Here is a 15,524-nt window from a genome sequence, read left to right on the forward strand (position 1 = left end):
AAATCTCAACATTAGTACAAGATCCCAACACCTCAGCTCAACATGATCAATTGCACCAGAAACAGGGGTCGACGCCCGCTCGTCCAGAAAAGAGAATTTTAAAGAAAAACAAAAAATTTTTCAGATTGAGAAGGATAATGAAATTTTCTAAGTTTTCAAAAAAAAAGGAGAAAAGAATTTTCACAGCCCTAAATGGGAACGAAAATGATTATTTGAAATGTTTGCAAGAAGCAACGTGATAGCTAATACTTTGCATGAGGTATGCTTAAAGTATCTGTGATTTATGAGCTTGACATGAATGTATAGGTGTCATGTGGACTATGTATATGAACCTAGAGTGCTCTAGAGAAGTACCTAAGGTGAGACATATAGGACCAAGTACTGGCAGAATAAGAACTTGTTACCGCCTTCCAGGGTGACGAGACCAACTGAACTCATCAGTTAGGGAGAACCCCTAATTCCACGGAATTTTGAGAAAGCAACAACCAACTAGAAAGTACCAACGTACGATCTATAGACAGCAACGAAAGGAAGTCCATTCCTTAGAACACAGATTTTACGCATAGGGATATACATGTATACTAGCCGGTTATAAGATATAACCACAGACAGACCTAGTACAACCTCTTCGAGAGACAGCGACTCAGTTCATACCATCTTTTACACAGCTTTGCATACTTGTATCTATATACTTCCTTTTATGAGCCGTTTTTGAGGGCCTTCTTTCTGTTTATGTAGAGATGGCCTGGCAGCGCTATACCCACCGATGCCCTCTCCGGACAGGAGCCGATCCCGATGCAGTTGTGCGTTACTACAGGACGTACCGGCGCTGCCATGGGGACACACTCGCCGAATTCGTCGCCCACTATGGCAAGCTTTGGGACGAGGCGAATCGGCATGGAGTGAAGCCCTACGACGGCATAGTCCGACTTGTAGAGTTGTTCCCACCGGAGTGGCAAGGGTGGATGGCGGCCACAGCACGGCTTTACACTTCTTCACAGCCCCCGACCTATGAGCCGACAGGAGACATGTCGGGCTTCCTGAGTGCGGTGTCGGCCGGTTATTTCCACTTTGGGAACGGGCCTCCGCCAGACACGCAGGCCCCGGGAAGCGAGCGGTTTCGTAGCCTGCCACCTCAAGCCCTGATGCGAGCGGAAGATGGGGTATTCGAGGAGGGACAGTCGTCCCGAGTTCCCGACCGTCGCTGAGGTAGGGCAGAGATGGGGGACATATCGGAGTCCAGCGACGAGATTGAGCCGATGGAGAGTGGCACCGGAGGTGGAGAGAGCAAAGAGGATCCCGAGGAGGATCTAGAGGAAGAGGATCCCGAGGAGGATATGGTAGGGGATGATGACGACGACGAGGAGCCACAGACTGGCGGCCTCGCGGACTTGATGACGGAGGTCAATCCACCACAGCCTCTCGAGCCTCCACCAGAGATTCCTCCACCCCCCGTGGAGCCTTATCATGAGGAGCTGCAGCTGTCGCTCCATCCGGTAGACCAGGCTTTCTACAAGGGCCTATACCTATACGCGGTGCACGTGGATCCAAACTTTGCCGCCAACCCCAGCGTACCAGTGGCGCCTTATGTGACCCCAGTAGTTCCACAGCCTGTCGCCATTCTCGAGGACGAGGAGGAGCTGTGGTCACCGATTGAGATTCCCTTCCCAGGGACGAGCTACGGAGACCCAGTATGGATCAGTAGTGATTCGGAGTAGGGTCGGTCGGACGGGTCGTGACCATGCTAGCATAGTAGATTAGTTCCCTTTCTTTTGTAGAACTTTGATGTCGTTATATGTAATAGATATTAAGTCCTCGCGAGAGGCAATTTTTCCACTTCCTGATGAATGCATATGACGTTGCCCAAATTATGACTCCTACTTGTTTATTTAAGTATATGCATGAAAGAAAATGCATGAGATATTAAATGAATCCTAAGGAAATGCAAGCTTTGTTAATAAAAAAAAGGGGGTGAATAACGAGTACTGATATCGTTTTATAAACAGAATGCCTCCCAGAAGACAAGCAGGCAGACCAAGAAGGTACGCGCAAGTACCATAGCATGTGCCCCGGAGGAACCAAGCTGGGGAAGCAGGAGCCCCACAGCCACCTCCTCCTCCACCACCTCCTGCACTGCAGGAGAGACGAGTGGAAGAGACTTTTCTCAAACAAAATCCACCAGTCTTCAATGGTCTGGGGGACCCAGCCACAGCAGAGACCTGGATGCGTGCGATTGAGCGCATCTTCGATTTTCTTCGGTGCACTGACCGGGAGCGACTCTCATGTGTAAAGTTTCAGCTGGTTGAGTCCGCCGACTTCTGCTGGGAAGCCAGGCGAAAGATTATGACTCGTGAACAGTTGGAGCACCTGACCTGGGAGGAGTTCAAGAATGAACTGTATGGCAAGTACATTCCCAAGAGCTATCGCAAGGCCAAGGAAGTGGAGTTTTACAGCCTCAAGCAGGGAAAGATGTCGGTGACCGAGTACGATAGGTTGTTCTGCGATATGTCACGCTACGCGCCTGGGCTAGTGGACACGGATGAGAAAATGGCAGAAAAGTTCTGCACTGGCCTGAGATCAGAGATAAGGATGGCTCTGGCCAGTCATGGAGGTCTGTCCTATGTCGAGTCACTGGGCCGAGCCCTGGACATCGAGGCAGCCATGCCCAAAGAGAGGCCGACTGCGCAGATCACCACCGCCTCACCGCTGCCACACCAGCAGCTCCCTCGAGAAAAGAGGAAGAGGGAAGGAGACCGAGTTTCGACTGAAGAAGCCACAATTCGCTGCAAGGCCACAACAGAACAGCTGGCAACAGACTGCCCCAACTCAAAATGTGGAGCGCCGAGCTCAGCCACCTCGATGTGCAAGATGCTCGAGGAAACATGACGGTGAGTGCAAGTCCGGGACAGATGAATGCTTCCACTGTGGGCAGAAGGGACATTTCGCCAGAAACTGCCCAAGTAAGGCGATTGGGACGGGAAGACAGCGTTCGCAACTGCGGGCACTCCAGGCTGAACAAGAGAAAGAGAGTGCAGCACTCCCTGCACCACACCCTCAGCGACAGCTACGCCCGAGACTTCCCCCACAGGCAAGAGTCTTTGCACTGCAGCAGAAGCAGGCCAAGGCCGAGAAGGGGAAACAGAAGCAAGGCAACCTAGCAGGTATGGGAACTCTCCTCAACGTACCTATTGCCATTTTGTTGGACACTGGTGCATCGCACTCGTTTATATCAGCATCTTGTGTGGATACTTTAAACTTGCCTACGGATGTGATGGAACATAGGATGAGGGTGTCCTCACTCGTAGGAGGCCTTATACACATCACACGAACATGCTCGAACATAAAATTTTCTATGGGAAACCTGAACCTAGTAGCTCATAACTTGCATGTGATGTTGATGTGGAGCGTCGACATCATACTAGGAATGGACTGGTTAGCCGAGAACCACGCTACCATCCGTTGTAAGGAGAGACAAATAGCATTGCAGTACCCCGGGACGGAACCCGTAATTTTCCATGGGATCTCCATGAGGAAACGAAAGTCGGTTATTTCTGCCCTACAAGCAACAACCTTGATGAGGAAGGGATGCCCTGTATACCTCGTCTACTTGAATGAAGAAGAGAAAAAGGACAGGAAAATCAAAGACGTAGCAATAGTACGAGAATATCCAGACGTCTTTCCAGAAGAACTACCAGGCTTGCCGCCAGACAGGCAATTGGAGTTCACCATCGATCTAGAACCAGGATCAGGTCCAATATCAAAGGCCTTACAGGATGGCCCCAAAGGAGTTAAAGGAACTCAAGATGCAACTACAAGAACTACTAGACCTGGGTTTCATCCGACCCAGTGTGTCGCCGTGGGGCGCACCAGTGCTATTCGTTAAGAAGAAAGATGGAACCCTGAGAATGTGTATCGACTATCGAGAGCTGAACAAGATAACCCTCAAGAACAAGTACCCTTTACCGAGGAGCGATGACCTCTTCGATCAGCTGCAAGGAGCTGGAGTTTTCTCGAAAATAGACTTGAGATCGGGTTATCATCAGCTAAGAGTTCGACAAGACGATATACCAAAGACTGCGTTTCGCACTAGATATGACCATTATGAGTTCGAGGTAATGCCTTTTGGGCTTACCAATGCTCCAGCTGTGTTCATGGACCTGATGAACCGCGTGTTCCACCCGTACTTGGAAAAGTTCATTCTAGTCTTTATAGATGATGTTCTCATCTACTCGAAGAATGAGAAGGAACACGAGGAACATTTGAGGGCAACCTTAGAAACATTAAAAGCCGAGAAACTCTATGCTAAGTTCAGCAAGTGTGAGTTCTGGCTTAATGAAGTGAGTTTCCTTGGACACATAGTGACAGCAGAAGGGATCCGAGTAGACCCCACTAAAGTTGAAGCCGTGCAACGTTGGCAGTCACCAGCGACGCCCAATGAAATTTGGAGTTTCCTAGGACTGGCAGGATACTACCGAAGGTTCATTGAGGGATTTTCTAAAATAGCGAGGCCGATGACTCAACAGCTCAAGAAGGGAGTTAAAGTCAATTAGACCCCAGAATGCGAAGCAAGTTTCCAGTTGCTGAAGGAAAAGTTGACCACAACGCCAGTTCTAGCCGTGCCTGAAGCGGGAGTTGACTATGTGGTGTATACAGATGCATCGAAGGTCGGACTCGGGTGCGTGCTGATGCAGAAGGGCAAGGTGATAGCATATGCGTCACGCCAATTGAGGCCGCACGAGTTGAACTACCCGACGCACGACCTGGAATTAGCAGCAGTGGTACATGATTTGAAGATTTGGAGACATCATCTCTATGGAGTCCGGTGTGAGATCTTCACAGATCATAAGAGTCTCAAATACTTCTTCGAGCAAAAGGATCTGAATATGAGACAACGTAGATGGCTAGAACTAGTCAAAGATTACGACTGTGGTATAAATTACCACCCAGGCAAAGCCAATGTGGTGGCAGATGCTTTGAGCAGAAAGACTGCACCTCAAGTGGCTACTTTCCTCACCCAAGAGAAAGAGCTTATCCGGGAATTCACCAAGATGCGACTGGAGATAGTGAGAGCCCCGGAGACCGCGGACAGCAAAATTTCCGCCTTGGTCATAGAACCAGATTTAAGAGCCAGAATCATTGACGCCCACAGATACGATGAAGCCCTAGAAAAGGTTCGTCTCCGAGTGAGGACCGGAAAAGGGGATAGTTACCGCGAAGAGGCGGATAATGCTCTCACTTTCAAAGGGAGACTATGCGTACCCAACGAGGAGGCACTTAGGAACGAGATCATGAGTGAAGCTCACGAGACACCCTATACTGCCCATCCTGGAAGTACGAAGATGTACCAGGACTTGAAGAAACAATTTTGGTGGGATGGCATGGAGAGAAGCATAACATCGTTTGTAGAAAGATGCCTGGTTTGCCAGCAAGTGAAGGCTTTACATCAACAACCCTATGGGAAGTTGCAGCCTCTCAAGATTCCATAATGGAAATGGGAGCATATAGCAATGGATTTTGTGACAGGATTGCCAAAATCACAGCGACGAAACACTGCCATCTGGGTGATTATAGATCGCCTCACCAAAAGTGCTCATTTCATACCAATTCGTATCACCTACGGATCAGACAAGTTGGCACAGATTTATGTGCGAGAAATCGTACGCCTACATGGTGTCCCAGTAACGATCACCCCAGACCGAGATTCAAAATTTACTTCTAGATTTTGGATAAGCCTACAGCGAGAGTTAGGCACTCAGCTGAACTTCAGCACATCATTCCATCCACAGACGGACGGACAGTCTGAAAGGACAATTCAGACATTGGAAGATATGTTAAGAGCCGTAGTGCTCGACCGTGGGGTAAGTTGGGAACCAGTACTTCCACTTACAGAGTTTGCTTACAACAATAGTTACCAGGCAACTATTGATATGGCCCCATGTGAGGCACTCTATGGGAAAAAGTATAGATCACCACTTTACTGGGATGAATTTGGTGAGAGAAGGATTCTCGGACCAGACTCGGTGGAGGAAATGATAGAAATTGTCCGACAGATCCGAGGGAGAATCAAAGAAGCTCAAGATAGACAGAAATCCTATGCAGATGCTCGCAGAACGGATTTACAGTTCAAAGCAGGAGACTAGGACTTTCTGAAAGTATCCCCATCGAAAGGGATAACCAGATTTGGCGTCAAGGGCAAGCTGAACCGCGTTTTATCGGACCGTACGAGATCTTAGAAACAGTCGGCCCTGTGGCGTACAGATTAGCACTTCCGCCAAGCTTCGGGAATGTTCACAATGTGTTTCATGTATCACAGTTGAGGAAATACGTGTTTGACCCCAAACACATAGTACACCAAGAGGAAATGGTGTTAGAACCAGATTTGAGCTATGAAGAAAAGCCGGAAGCAATTCTGGACCGGAAAGTGAAAGAACTAAGAAATAAAAATATTGTAACAGTAAAAGTCCTATGGAAGCATCACGGCCGTGAGGAGGCGATGTGGGAGCTCGAGGACCAGATGAAAAAGAAGTATCCACAGCTTTTTGCCTAACCGAGACAAAATTTCGGGACGAAATTTTTGTTAAGAGGGGTAGAATGTAATAGTCGAGACCTAGATTCTCGAGAACTCTTGAGAAATAAATACCAGCTTTTACTTTTTACAATGTGAATAGAAGAATATTCGTTATTCCTTGAGTAATCAAAAGACACATATTAGAACTTCCGTTAAGACACGGAAGTAAAAGGGGATCGTTTATTTCTTAAGTAACACGATGAAGTATACACCCCGAGCTAAGTCAATAATCTACAGTTTTACAACGAGAGAGAAAGGAAATGAAATACACACTAGTTAACTATTACAAAATAGGAAGAAAAGAGAAATTAGTTTTGGGCCTTCTCCTTAACTTGTTTTAGCCCAGGTTTCCGACAGCCTGTTGGGCCGAGTCGACGAGACAACAGTCGGAGGGAGCCAATCTCTTGTCCCTGCCAGAAACAACAAGATAAACAAGAAGTTACATAAGACACTAAAGCTTTTAGTTGGCAAAATAAGCAAGGATAAGGAACAAACCTACTTTAAGCATTGAAGACCAAAACTTACCGAAAAAGGAAGATAAGAGTCTGCCTTATCCCTGCACTCCACGGTTCACACCAGCCAAACCAGCAGCCACCTGCACTCCAGCTAGTACCTGCGAGAGGAGTACACATTTGCAGTTAAAGTGTGCAGCAAATAATGCAAGAAATAGGCACAACTTTCGGTTATGGTATCAGGGCACAACCAGGAGCCAAAGGCTCATCCAACTCACGAGTACACCCTGCGATTTTATTGCAGAGGGAACAACAACTGCCCAGCCAACAATTACAGCCAAGTACGCCAGCCCTTTTCAGGCTTTCAGTTAAGCCATAAGCATAAATAGGGATCAGCCTCTCCCTCCTTCCTTATCACCAGGAAACATCCAGTTAAAGAAAGAAAAGAACCGAGGCAGAGGAGGAATCGAGCAAGAGTAAGAGCAGCCTCACTCAGCAATCACAAGAGGTAAATCCTCCAGACCATACTAGCATCATGTGGCATACACAGTAGATAGCCAAGAATGAGAACTTAGGAGCACAGAAGCTCGAGAACATAGGAGTATGCTTTAGAACCCCACATCACAACAGAATCGGTAACATAGAAACAATTACCACATGCTCAACCCCTCCATGAAATCGAATCAATGACAACAGAATTTAGGAAAAATCCCCCTAATGCTCAAGTTACAGTATCATAGAATTAACAACACTAGAAAGAGTTAAACAAGAAACTTAGCTTTGGATGGAGATTTGCTCTGGCCAAGATGCCGTGCCGCCGGACGGGAGAAGACCGCTGGAGGCGGCTACGCAGCCGCGACGTCGGCTGGAGACGGTACAAAACACGGAGTAGTGACAGACACTCCCAGACTAGGAACGACGATCGGCGCGACCAGTGCCTCCACCACGAACAAACAGCGGCAGCTACTCGCTGAGTCGGGTGCAGAGGCCGCGGCGACGGGGCGTCGCGATAGCGGCAGTGCATCAGAGAGAGAGAGATCTCTGGACACCGATCGCCCCTCACCGGAGACGGAGGCAGTGGAGACGGCGTCCACTGGAGTAAAGGAAACTTGACGGAGGGAGCTCGAAAGAAAGAAATCCGCCGCTGCTCTTCACTCCAAGCCGGAGGGTTGCAGCTGCTATGCTACTTCCAAATGGGGATTTGTTTTTTCCCTAAGTTCTATTCCCGATTTTGGAGTCACCGAGAGATGGAGAAGCTAGAGATAGAAGTTCAATTTGTGGAAAGAAATTTGACTGTGAGGAAGAAATGAGAAAGAGAGGTCGACGGATGGGGAAAAGGGCAAGGACTTGGGCCTTGCTCATTTAATTTGATTTTTTGGCCCAAATAAATAAAATGAGGGAGTTGGCCTAGTATTTTAAATAGGGCCATCCTTGTTTAAATGCTAGTGGGCCGATGGAAATGAAGTAGAATTTGGGCCAGACTCAATTTAATGTTTGGGCCATCGCCCTAACATAGTATATGGAAATTATTCCTCAAGTCACGGAAGAAAAGAAATAAATAAGCCGTGTGAAATAGTATTCAATAAATACCTAGAGGGAAATTTTGTTAGCTAAAGTTAGTATTTTAAAATACTTAAGATAATTCGGGAAATAATTACCCGATCAGCTCGGCCAGTTTCCGAACAAATTAAATCGCCGATTTAATTTAAGATTTAAGACTTCTAAGTTTAGAATGCAAGAAGTAAAAATAATAAGCACACGCTTAGGCATGCATTCATACAAGATGAACAATTATTTAAAGCCTAATTTAAGTATATTAAATTTTGTAAAGGAACGTCGTCGCTCGACGCGTAATTTTGAAAACTTGCCTCAACTTTGGCGGGATCCACTTGGGTTCTTTCTGCCGATACAATGTGTCCAAGAAAGTTTATTTCTTTCAGCCAAAACTCATACTTGATAAATTTGACATATAGCTTCTCGGTCCTCAACGTCTCCAAAGTGATTCGTAGATGCTCCTCGTGCTCCTTCCCGTTCTTCGACTAGACCAGGACGTCATCTATGAAGACCAAAATGAATTTATCCAAGTACGTATGAAATACCTGGTTCATCAAGTCCATGAATACCGTAGGTGCATTCGTTAGACTGAACGGCATCATAACGAACTCATAGTGACCATATCTTGTACGAAATGCGGTTTTCGGTATGTCCTCCCTTCGAACTCTCAGTTGGTGATATCCGGACCTTAAGTCCATCTTTGAAAACATGCAGGCTCCTCGGAGTTGGTCAAACAGGTCATCTATCCTCGGCAGTGGATACTCGTTCTTGAGAGTCAATTTGTTCAACTCTCTATAGTCGATACACATTCTCATCGACCCATCCTTTTTCTTGACGAAAAGCACCGGTGTGGCCCACGGTGAGACACTAGGCCTAACGAATCCTAGGTTCATGAGCTCTTGAAGTTGTATCTTGAGTTTCTCCAACTCTTTAGGCGCCATTCGATACGGTGCCTTAGACACAGGTGCCGCTCCTGGTTCGAGGTAGATTGTAAACTCCACTTGTCGATCTGGCTGCGGTCCAGGTAATGCTTCGGGAAAAACGTCAGGAAATTCTCACACAACAGCGACGTCTTCCACTTTCCTTTCCTCCATCTCCTCTCCGTGGAGATAAACGAGATATGCAGGACGCCCTTTCTTCATCATTGCGGTAGCTTGAAGTGCAGAGATTATAGCGGTTCGCCGGTTCATCGAGATTCCATGCTACACGATGGGTTCCTTTCCCCGGACCTTGTAGAGATATTTGTCTCTCCTTACAACGAATCGTCGCAAAATTCGCGGTCAACCAATTCATCCCCAAACTTTAGTCGATATCTCCCATCGCCATAACTTTGCGGATCGTGAGTGACTAACTTAAGGTTTCCCATAACGATTTCTATGTTTGAGCATGTTCGAGAGATTTCTATTGTCCCACCCACTGGTGAAGACACTGCCATCTTATGTTCAGATTTGCTAACAGGCAAGCTCAATGTATTCACACACAAATCAGATACGAATTCATTCTTAGACAACCTAAATGCATATACATATCCCTTTTTTCATGCAACCATCAATCCCACCCGATTAAATATTAGATCTACGATCTCTACACTTATTGTATGCATGATAGAATCAAAATCGAGGTTTCAATTGAGAGGATGAGGAAAAGAAGTTAAATTATACCAACCCTTGATTGAAACGATCGGTAGAACAACGTATAATCTTGATTCTTCAACAATTCTTGGCAAAGAATGAAGAGATCTTGAGGGAAAAAGAAAAACAAGTGGAAGAGGAGTGGAGAGGAGAAGAGTGGCGTGTGGGATATGAGGGAGGCGTTTAGTTGGCTAGGGTTAGGATTTTCTTTCCTCTCTTATTTATAGAGTTAGAATATAATCCCCAATTAATTACATGAAGATTTCGGGGAGATTTGGTGGAAAGGAATCGACGTGATTTTTGGGGAGGAATAAGGGGGATTTCGAAATTATAGGCTATTTAATTAACCTATGATTTAATTTGGTATTTCACGGAGTAGAATAGAATAATACGGAGCAGAATAAGAATAATAAATCCTCCCAATAAATAGCGAGTAGATGATTTTTATATATATTCTCCCACAAGGAATTAAATTCATATCCTAATTTAAATAGGATATGGCATGATCTCCTTAGATATGGTAAGATTTGCTAGGATGTTTATATTTATTCATGGAAGGGAATAAATAAGGGATCAAAATATATAATGAATAATTTCCTCCTCACATAAATAGGAGAATTTCGAAATCTCCATGGTGTAAGGCATAAGTGTCGTTTTTCTCATGGAGAGAATAAGGAATAATCGGACTTTGGATTTAATTTGGATAAATATCCCAAGCAATTAATTAAATCCAAGGAAAAATAGGATTTCTTCTCCAATAATAGGGGTTGAAAATGCCAAATGAAAACTTATGCTCCTATTTAATCTCACTCATCCCTTAAGAAATAATTTGCCACAATATATTTCACCCCGCATAGATTATTCACACAGCCACGTCACAATTTCAACCATTTTCACTTCCACCACATATTCTTAACACTTTGACCTTTCAATGGCCACGTCATGTGTTCCACATCTTTGACTATTCAACAGCCACGTCATATGCTCAACGGATTTGACTAATCAAATCAAATCTAAATTCCAAAACGCAATTAGGCCACACAGAAAACATCCAATTAATTCACTCATCATTCAATTCACATACTTCACGGCATTAAAAGCATTAAATGCAAAAATTTTATGCTTCGCAAATTAGGGTTCCGAAAGTGGGGCGTTACACTAACAAACACAAGACAAAGAGAAACGTAACACATAAGTGCATAAACTGGTATTTTTTTTCCTAGAATCCATCCCTACAAGTTTAAGGTCAATCCAAGTCTCTTACAGCCTCAGATTCTTCCCCCTCCCTTCGTCTATCTAGTTAAGCTGTCAGTTCGTCAAGATAGCCTTAGTTTTTTACCATCTATTGGATTCACTCGATCACCCATTCCTCACCAGGGATGTTAGGATCATTCACACTTTATTTTGTCGTGCCACTGATGCCTTAAGATCGAATGTCACAGAATAGTTCATTAAGGTCTTTCATTGAATTATAATGGGGCTAGGGGATTACAGTGTATATCGGTGAGAATCCTAGGGTCCTAAGTTCGAGAAGTATAGGTAAAACATGATACGGATATGTGAACTTAGAGGCAAAACTTGGTAACAACCTCCCGTGTATGATATCTTCTTTCCCAGCATTTTGGAGATGTTTCTTGGCTACTTATCCGTATTTTCCCTACTTTATTTTCACTGGGCGACGCACTTCAGCATACGACTTCTGTCTATCTTGAGCTTCCTTGATCCTTGCGCGAATTTGGTGCACAATTTCGGTCATCTCCTCTATAGCGTCGGGTCCTAACATCTTCCTCTCGCCAACTTCATCCCAATAAAGTGGGGATTGACACTTTCTGCCGTACAGGGCTTCATACGGAGCCATATTGTAACACCCGTACCTTAAGTAAGAAATTAATGATATGTAACGAAATAATTGATAATTTTTTTTCTCGAGATGTTGTGCTTCACGTCAAATGTGATATGGGAAAAGTTATGGTTTATGTGTTAAATGTGAAAATGAACGTGCTTAATTGTTTAATTATGGATGATGGGAGACATGTTGAAGAAATTGCTATTTTTTTAGCAACACAAATGAATTTATGTGGAAAGGAATATATGTTTGTTTTTGGATAACGATGCGCGTAAATCAAGGAACGGTTGAAGGAATATTATGTTTGGAACAACACCAAATATAAATTTTGCACGATTTCTCGTACTTTAATTCTTGGTTATGAAGGACGAGACAACAAAATTTAATAAAGGCCCGTGAATTTTAATTAACGAAGGAAAATACCAAAAAAAAAAGGATATATAAAAATGTACGAATTTATTTGGGTTTTTCCAAAATAAATTTGAAGTCCAATTAAGTATAAAACAACTTGAATTCTAATCACTCTTTAGTTTCTTCAAGTGGTAGTTTTTTTTTGGGGCTTGTAACTTGTTTGTTGATTTTAGCCCAATTGAAATTAATTTATGGAAGCCCAAAATGGACCTAAGCTAACTAAGCCCAAAGTTTCCTTTTCTTCTCCCCCCCCCCCGCGTCGACGGTTTCCTCCTCACTCCCATGATTCGGCGGTTTCCTCCTCCAGGGGGACACTCCTCATTTTCCACCTCTCCACTTCCCCCATCAATATCTACACCCTCCTTAAACCCCTCTAACCTACTCATCACTTTCACTTATCAAAAAAAGAGAGAAGAGAAAAGGAGAAGCGACGAGAGAGAGTGCCGAGAGGGAAGGAGGAAGCTTGAGCCACCACTTTGTGTTTTCTTCTACCATTTTCAACTATCTTGGAGGTATAATTCTTTTCTATCTCAAAGCATGTGTTGTAGTAGCTTTGCATACATGTTATACCTTCTTGTTCCATAGTTTTCTTCCATAACCAAACCATGTAACAATCCGGAAGAATCGATCAAACGATCGCCGCGCGTAACCGAATCTAAGAAAGAACGTAACTTTAAAAACATAACGTGTGTTGCGGGATGTTTCGGAGTGGTTTCGGAAGAGGAGAGGCCGCCGCCTGCGACGGGCAGAGGCGGACAGCCGCTCGACGTCTCCCCGACGGCAGGCATCTCCATTTGCGACGGTAAACAACGGCGGCAGTGGCGCGACGGCGAGACAACAGCTCTCGGTGTGGTGAGGCAGCAGCTCCAGCCGCACGGCAGCGGCGCCGTGCACCCTCCTCCGCGGCGGTAGCTTCCCGACGGCGAGCAGCGGCGGCGGCTGCGAGTAGGGACGGCGACGGCGGGCGACTCCAGAGCAACGGCGACGGGATGGGTCGGCTGCTCGTGGTGGCAGCCGGTTGGCCGAGAGAGAAAGGGTTGGCCGAGAGAGAAAGAGTCGGGGAGAGAGAAAGAAGGGAGAAGAGAGAGAGGGAAGAGAGAGAGGAAGATGGTAGAGAGAGATTTGGGCCATGTGTTTTTCTTTTTAGTTGGATTTGAATCTTTTGTTGGGCCCTTATAAATGATTGGAAAATTTAATTGATGCTTGGGCTCACTTTTAATTGTTGGGGCTTCTTAATTAATTTTGAGGAATAAGGTGGGCTAAGCTTAATCTTTTGGGCCGGTAATTAAAATTAAATCGGGGGAGAGTATTTAATTAATTCCCGGATGATTTTTTGAAGAATGAATAATTTACCTAAGTTTGAAATAATACTGTTTCAACGGTAAATAATTACGAAAATTTAAGTATGAGCTTAAATAATTTTTTTTAGAAATTATGTTCGACGTTGTGGAAAATACGAGGAGCCAACGGAGGAAAGAACGAGCGTAAGCGGCCGACCGGCGTCGCACGCGACGCCTTGGGCGGCGGCCGAATAACCAAAAATGCGCGAAAATCGAGAAAGAAAATTAAAAGATTTTAATTAGAGTGCATGCATTCTAATTATCGTCGTTACAGAGGTTTGATATGAATTTTATGTGTTTTCTGAAAAGGTGGTTCGCACGCACGCTGAAAGTCGGAACGAGGAATTTTTACGGAAAACTTAAGCATTTGAGGTGGGCTTTATTCTTTAACGTTTATTTTTTTTTAATCAATATGTTTACGGTGTTATAAGGATGTTTCTATAAGTATGTCAAGTCGTTTTTATGTTTGAAACTGCCTATCTGATTGTCTACTAGAATAAAACTCTACTAGACTTTGATGGTTAACGAATTCGGGTCTAACTAGGGTCTACGCCCTACTTAGACTAGTGCACTGATGGGGATCGTGAGCCGTCCCCTAGGTCGGCTGGTCCAGTGATCGAGATTGTGGCCACAGTCTCGTTTCACATGATGGTTCAGATATGGTATATGATGGAGGATGATGTTAGTCCGCGCGGACACTGTTTTATGGAAATGAATTTTTGTGCTTCTCGGTTCTTTTTAAAGTAAAACCCGGGATTCACACAATGATGGCTTGACGTATCTTAACGATGAATGTTTTCGGGTGTGAGTTCACTGGGTGCACCAAGTACTCAGCCCCTGCATATGTTCTCCCTATGTGCAGGTTGGGCGAGGTCGGGAGGCGGAGGATGTTGAGTGATGATTCAAGAACTGGTCCGGTTATCACTATGTCATCATACGTAGTAGTAGCTAAACTCTCAAATTGCTTTCGCTATTCAATGTCCTAAGAAACTCTGTTATTTTCCTTATTATCGAACTCTGTTATCTTTCATTTTGTAAACTTCGGGATTGAAACGTTAGTTAACTTGAATGGCATTTCGCCTTTGACTGTTAAGTTGCATTGCCTTGAACTGTTTGATTGTTTCCCCCTTCTTCCCCGCTTCTTATTTTTCCCCCACTAGTCACGATTTTCCGTGCTTCCTATCCTTAGGAAGTGCGGTCGTGACAGAATGGTATCAGAGCCGTGTTTTTCCTTCCGCTCTGGACCGAGAGTCGTTTATTCAATCTAGTCTAGACTCGTTTCGCTAGACTACAAGAGTATCCGTTTAAAGCTCAACACTCCGTCTCGCCGCGCTCAACATGAAAGAAGGCAAAAGTTTAAAACGAAGCATATTAGAGGTAAAAGAATGAATGGGGCGCAGAAAGGCGCGAATCCCAAGGAATGATGAGATGACGAGACGAGGAAAACCTTGTGAAGCGCGATTAGCGTTAGGTTGAAGGATAGACGAAATTGTAATAGTACCACGTTTATAAAATACGAAACATCTATCCTTAGATGATAACTTAACAAGAAAAGAACTGTTATGACTTTTTCCTTATGGAAATCGACAGGTATATGCACGGTAACACAGATGACGTTCTCTATACGTTTTATCTTTTCTACCTCGCCCTTTTTGTTTTTCTACGATTGGTTGCTAAGGGAACTTACCTTTTATGTAGATGGCGATCACGATCCACGCACCG

The 15,524-nt window shown here is 44.8% G+C and overlaps 1 protein-coding gene across 1 annotated transcript; it reads left to right on the plus strand.

Annotated features, from left to right (window-relative positions):
- The first annotated feature begins 2,882 nt into the window (after positions 1–2,882).
- LOC121796772 lies at positions 2,883–3,883 on the plus strand. The gene is made up of 2 exons (XM_042195556.1): positions 2,883–2,888; positions 2,933–3,883. The coding sequence occupies exons 1-2, from the start codon at positions 2,883–2,885 to the stop codon at positions 3,881–3,883; spliced, it is 957 nt and encodes a 318-aa protein (XP_042051490.1).
- Positions 3,884–15,524: the final 11,641 nt, after the last annotated feature.

The sequence above is a fragment of the Salvia splendens genome, chromosome 3, assembly GCF_004379255.2.
Source record: "Salvia splendens isolate huo1 chromosome 3, SspV2, whole genome shotgun sequence".
NCBI classification, from domain to species: Eukaryota; Viridiplantae; Streptophyta; class Magnoliopsida; order Lamiales; family Lamiaceae; genus Salvia; species Salvia splendens.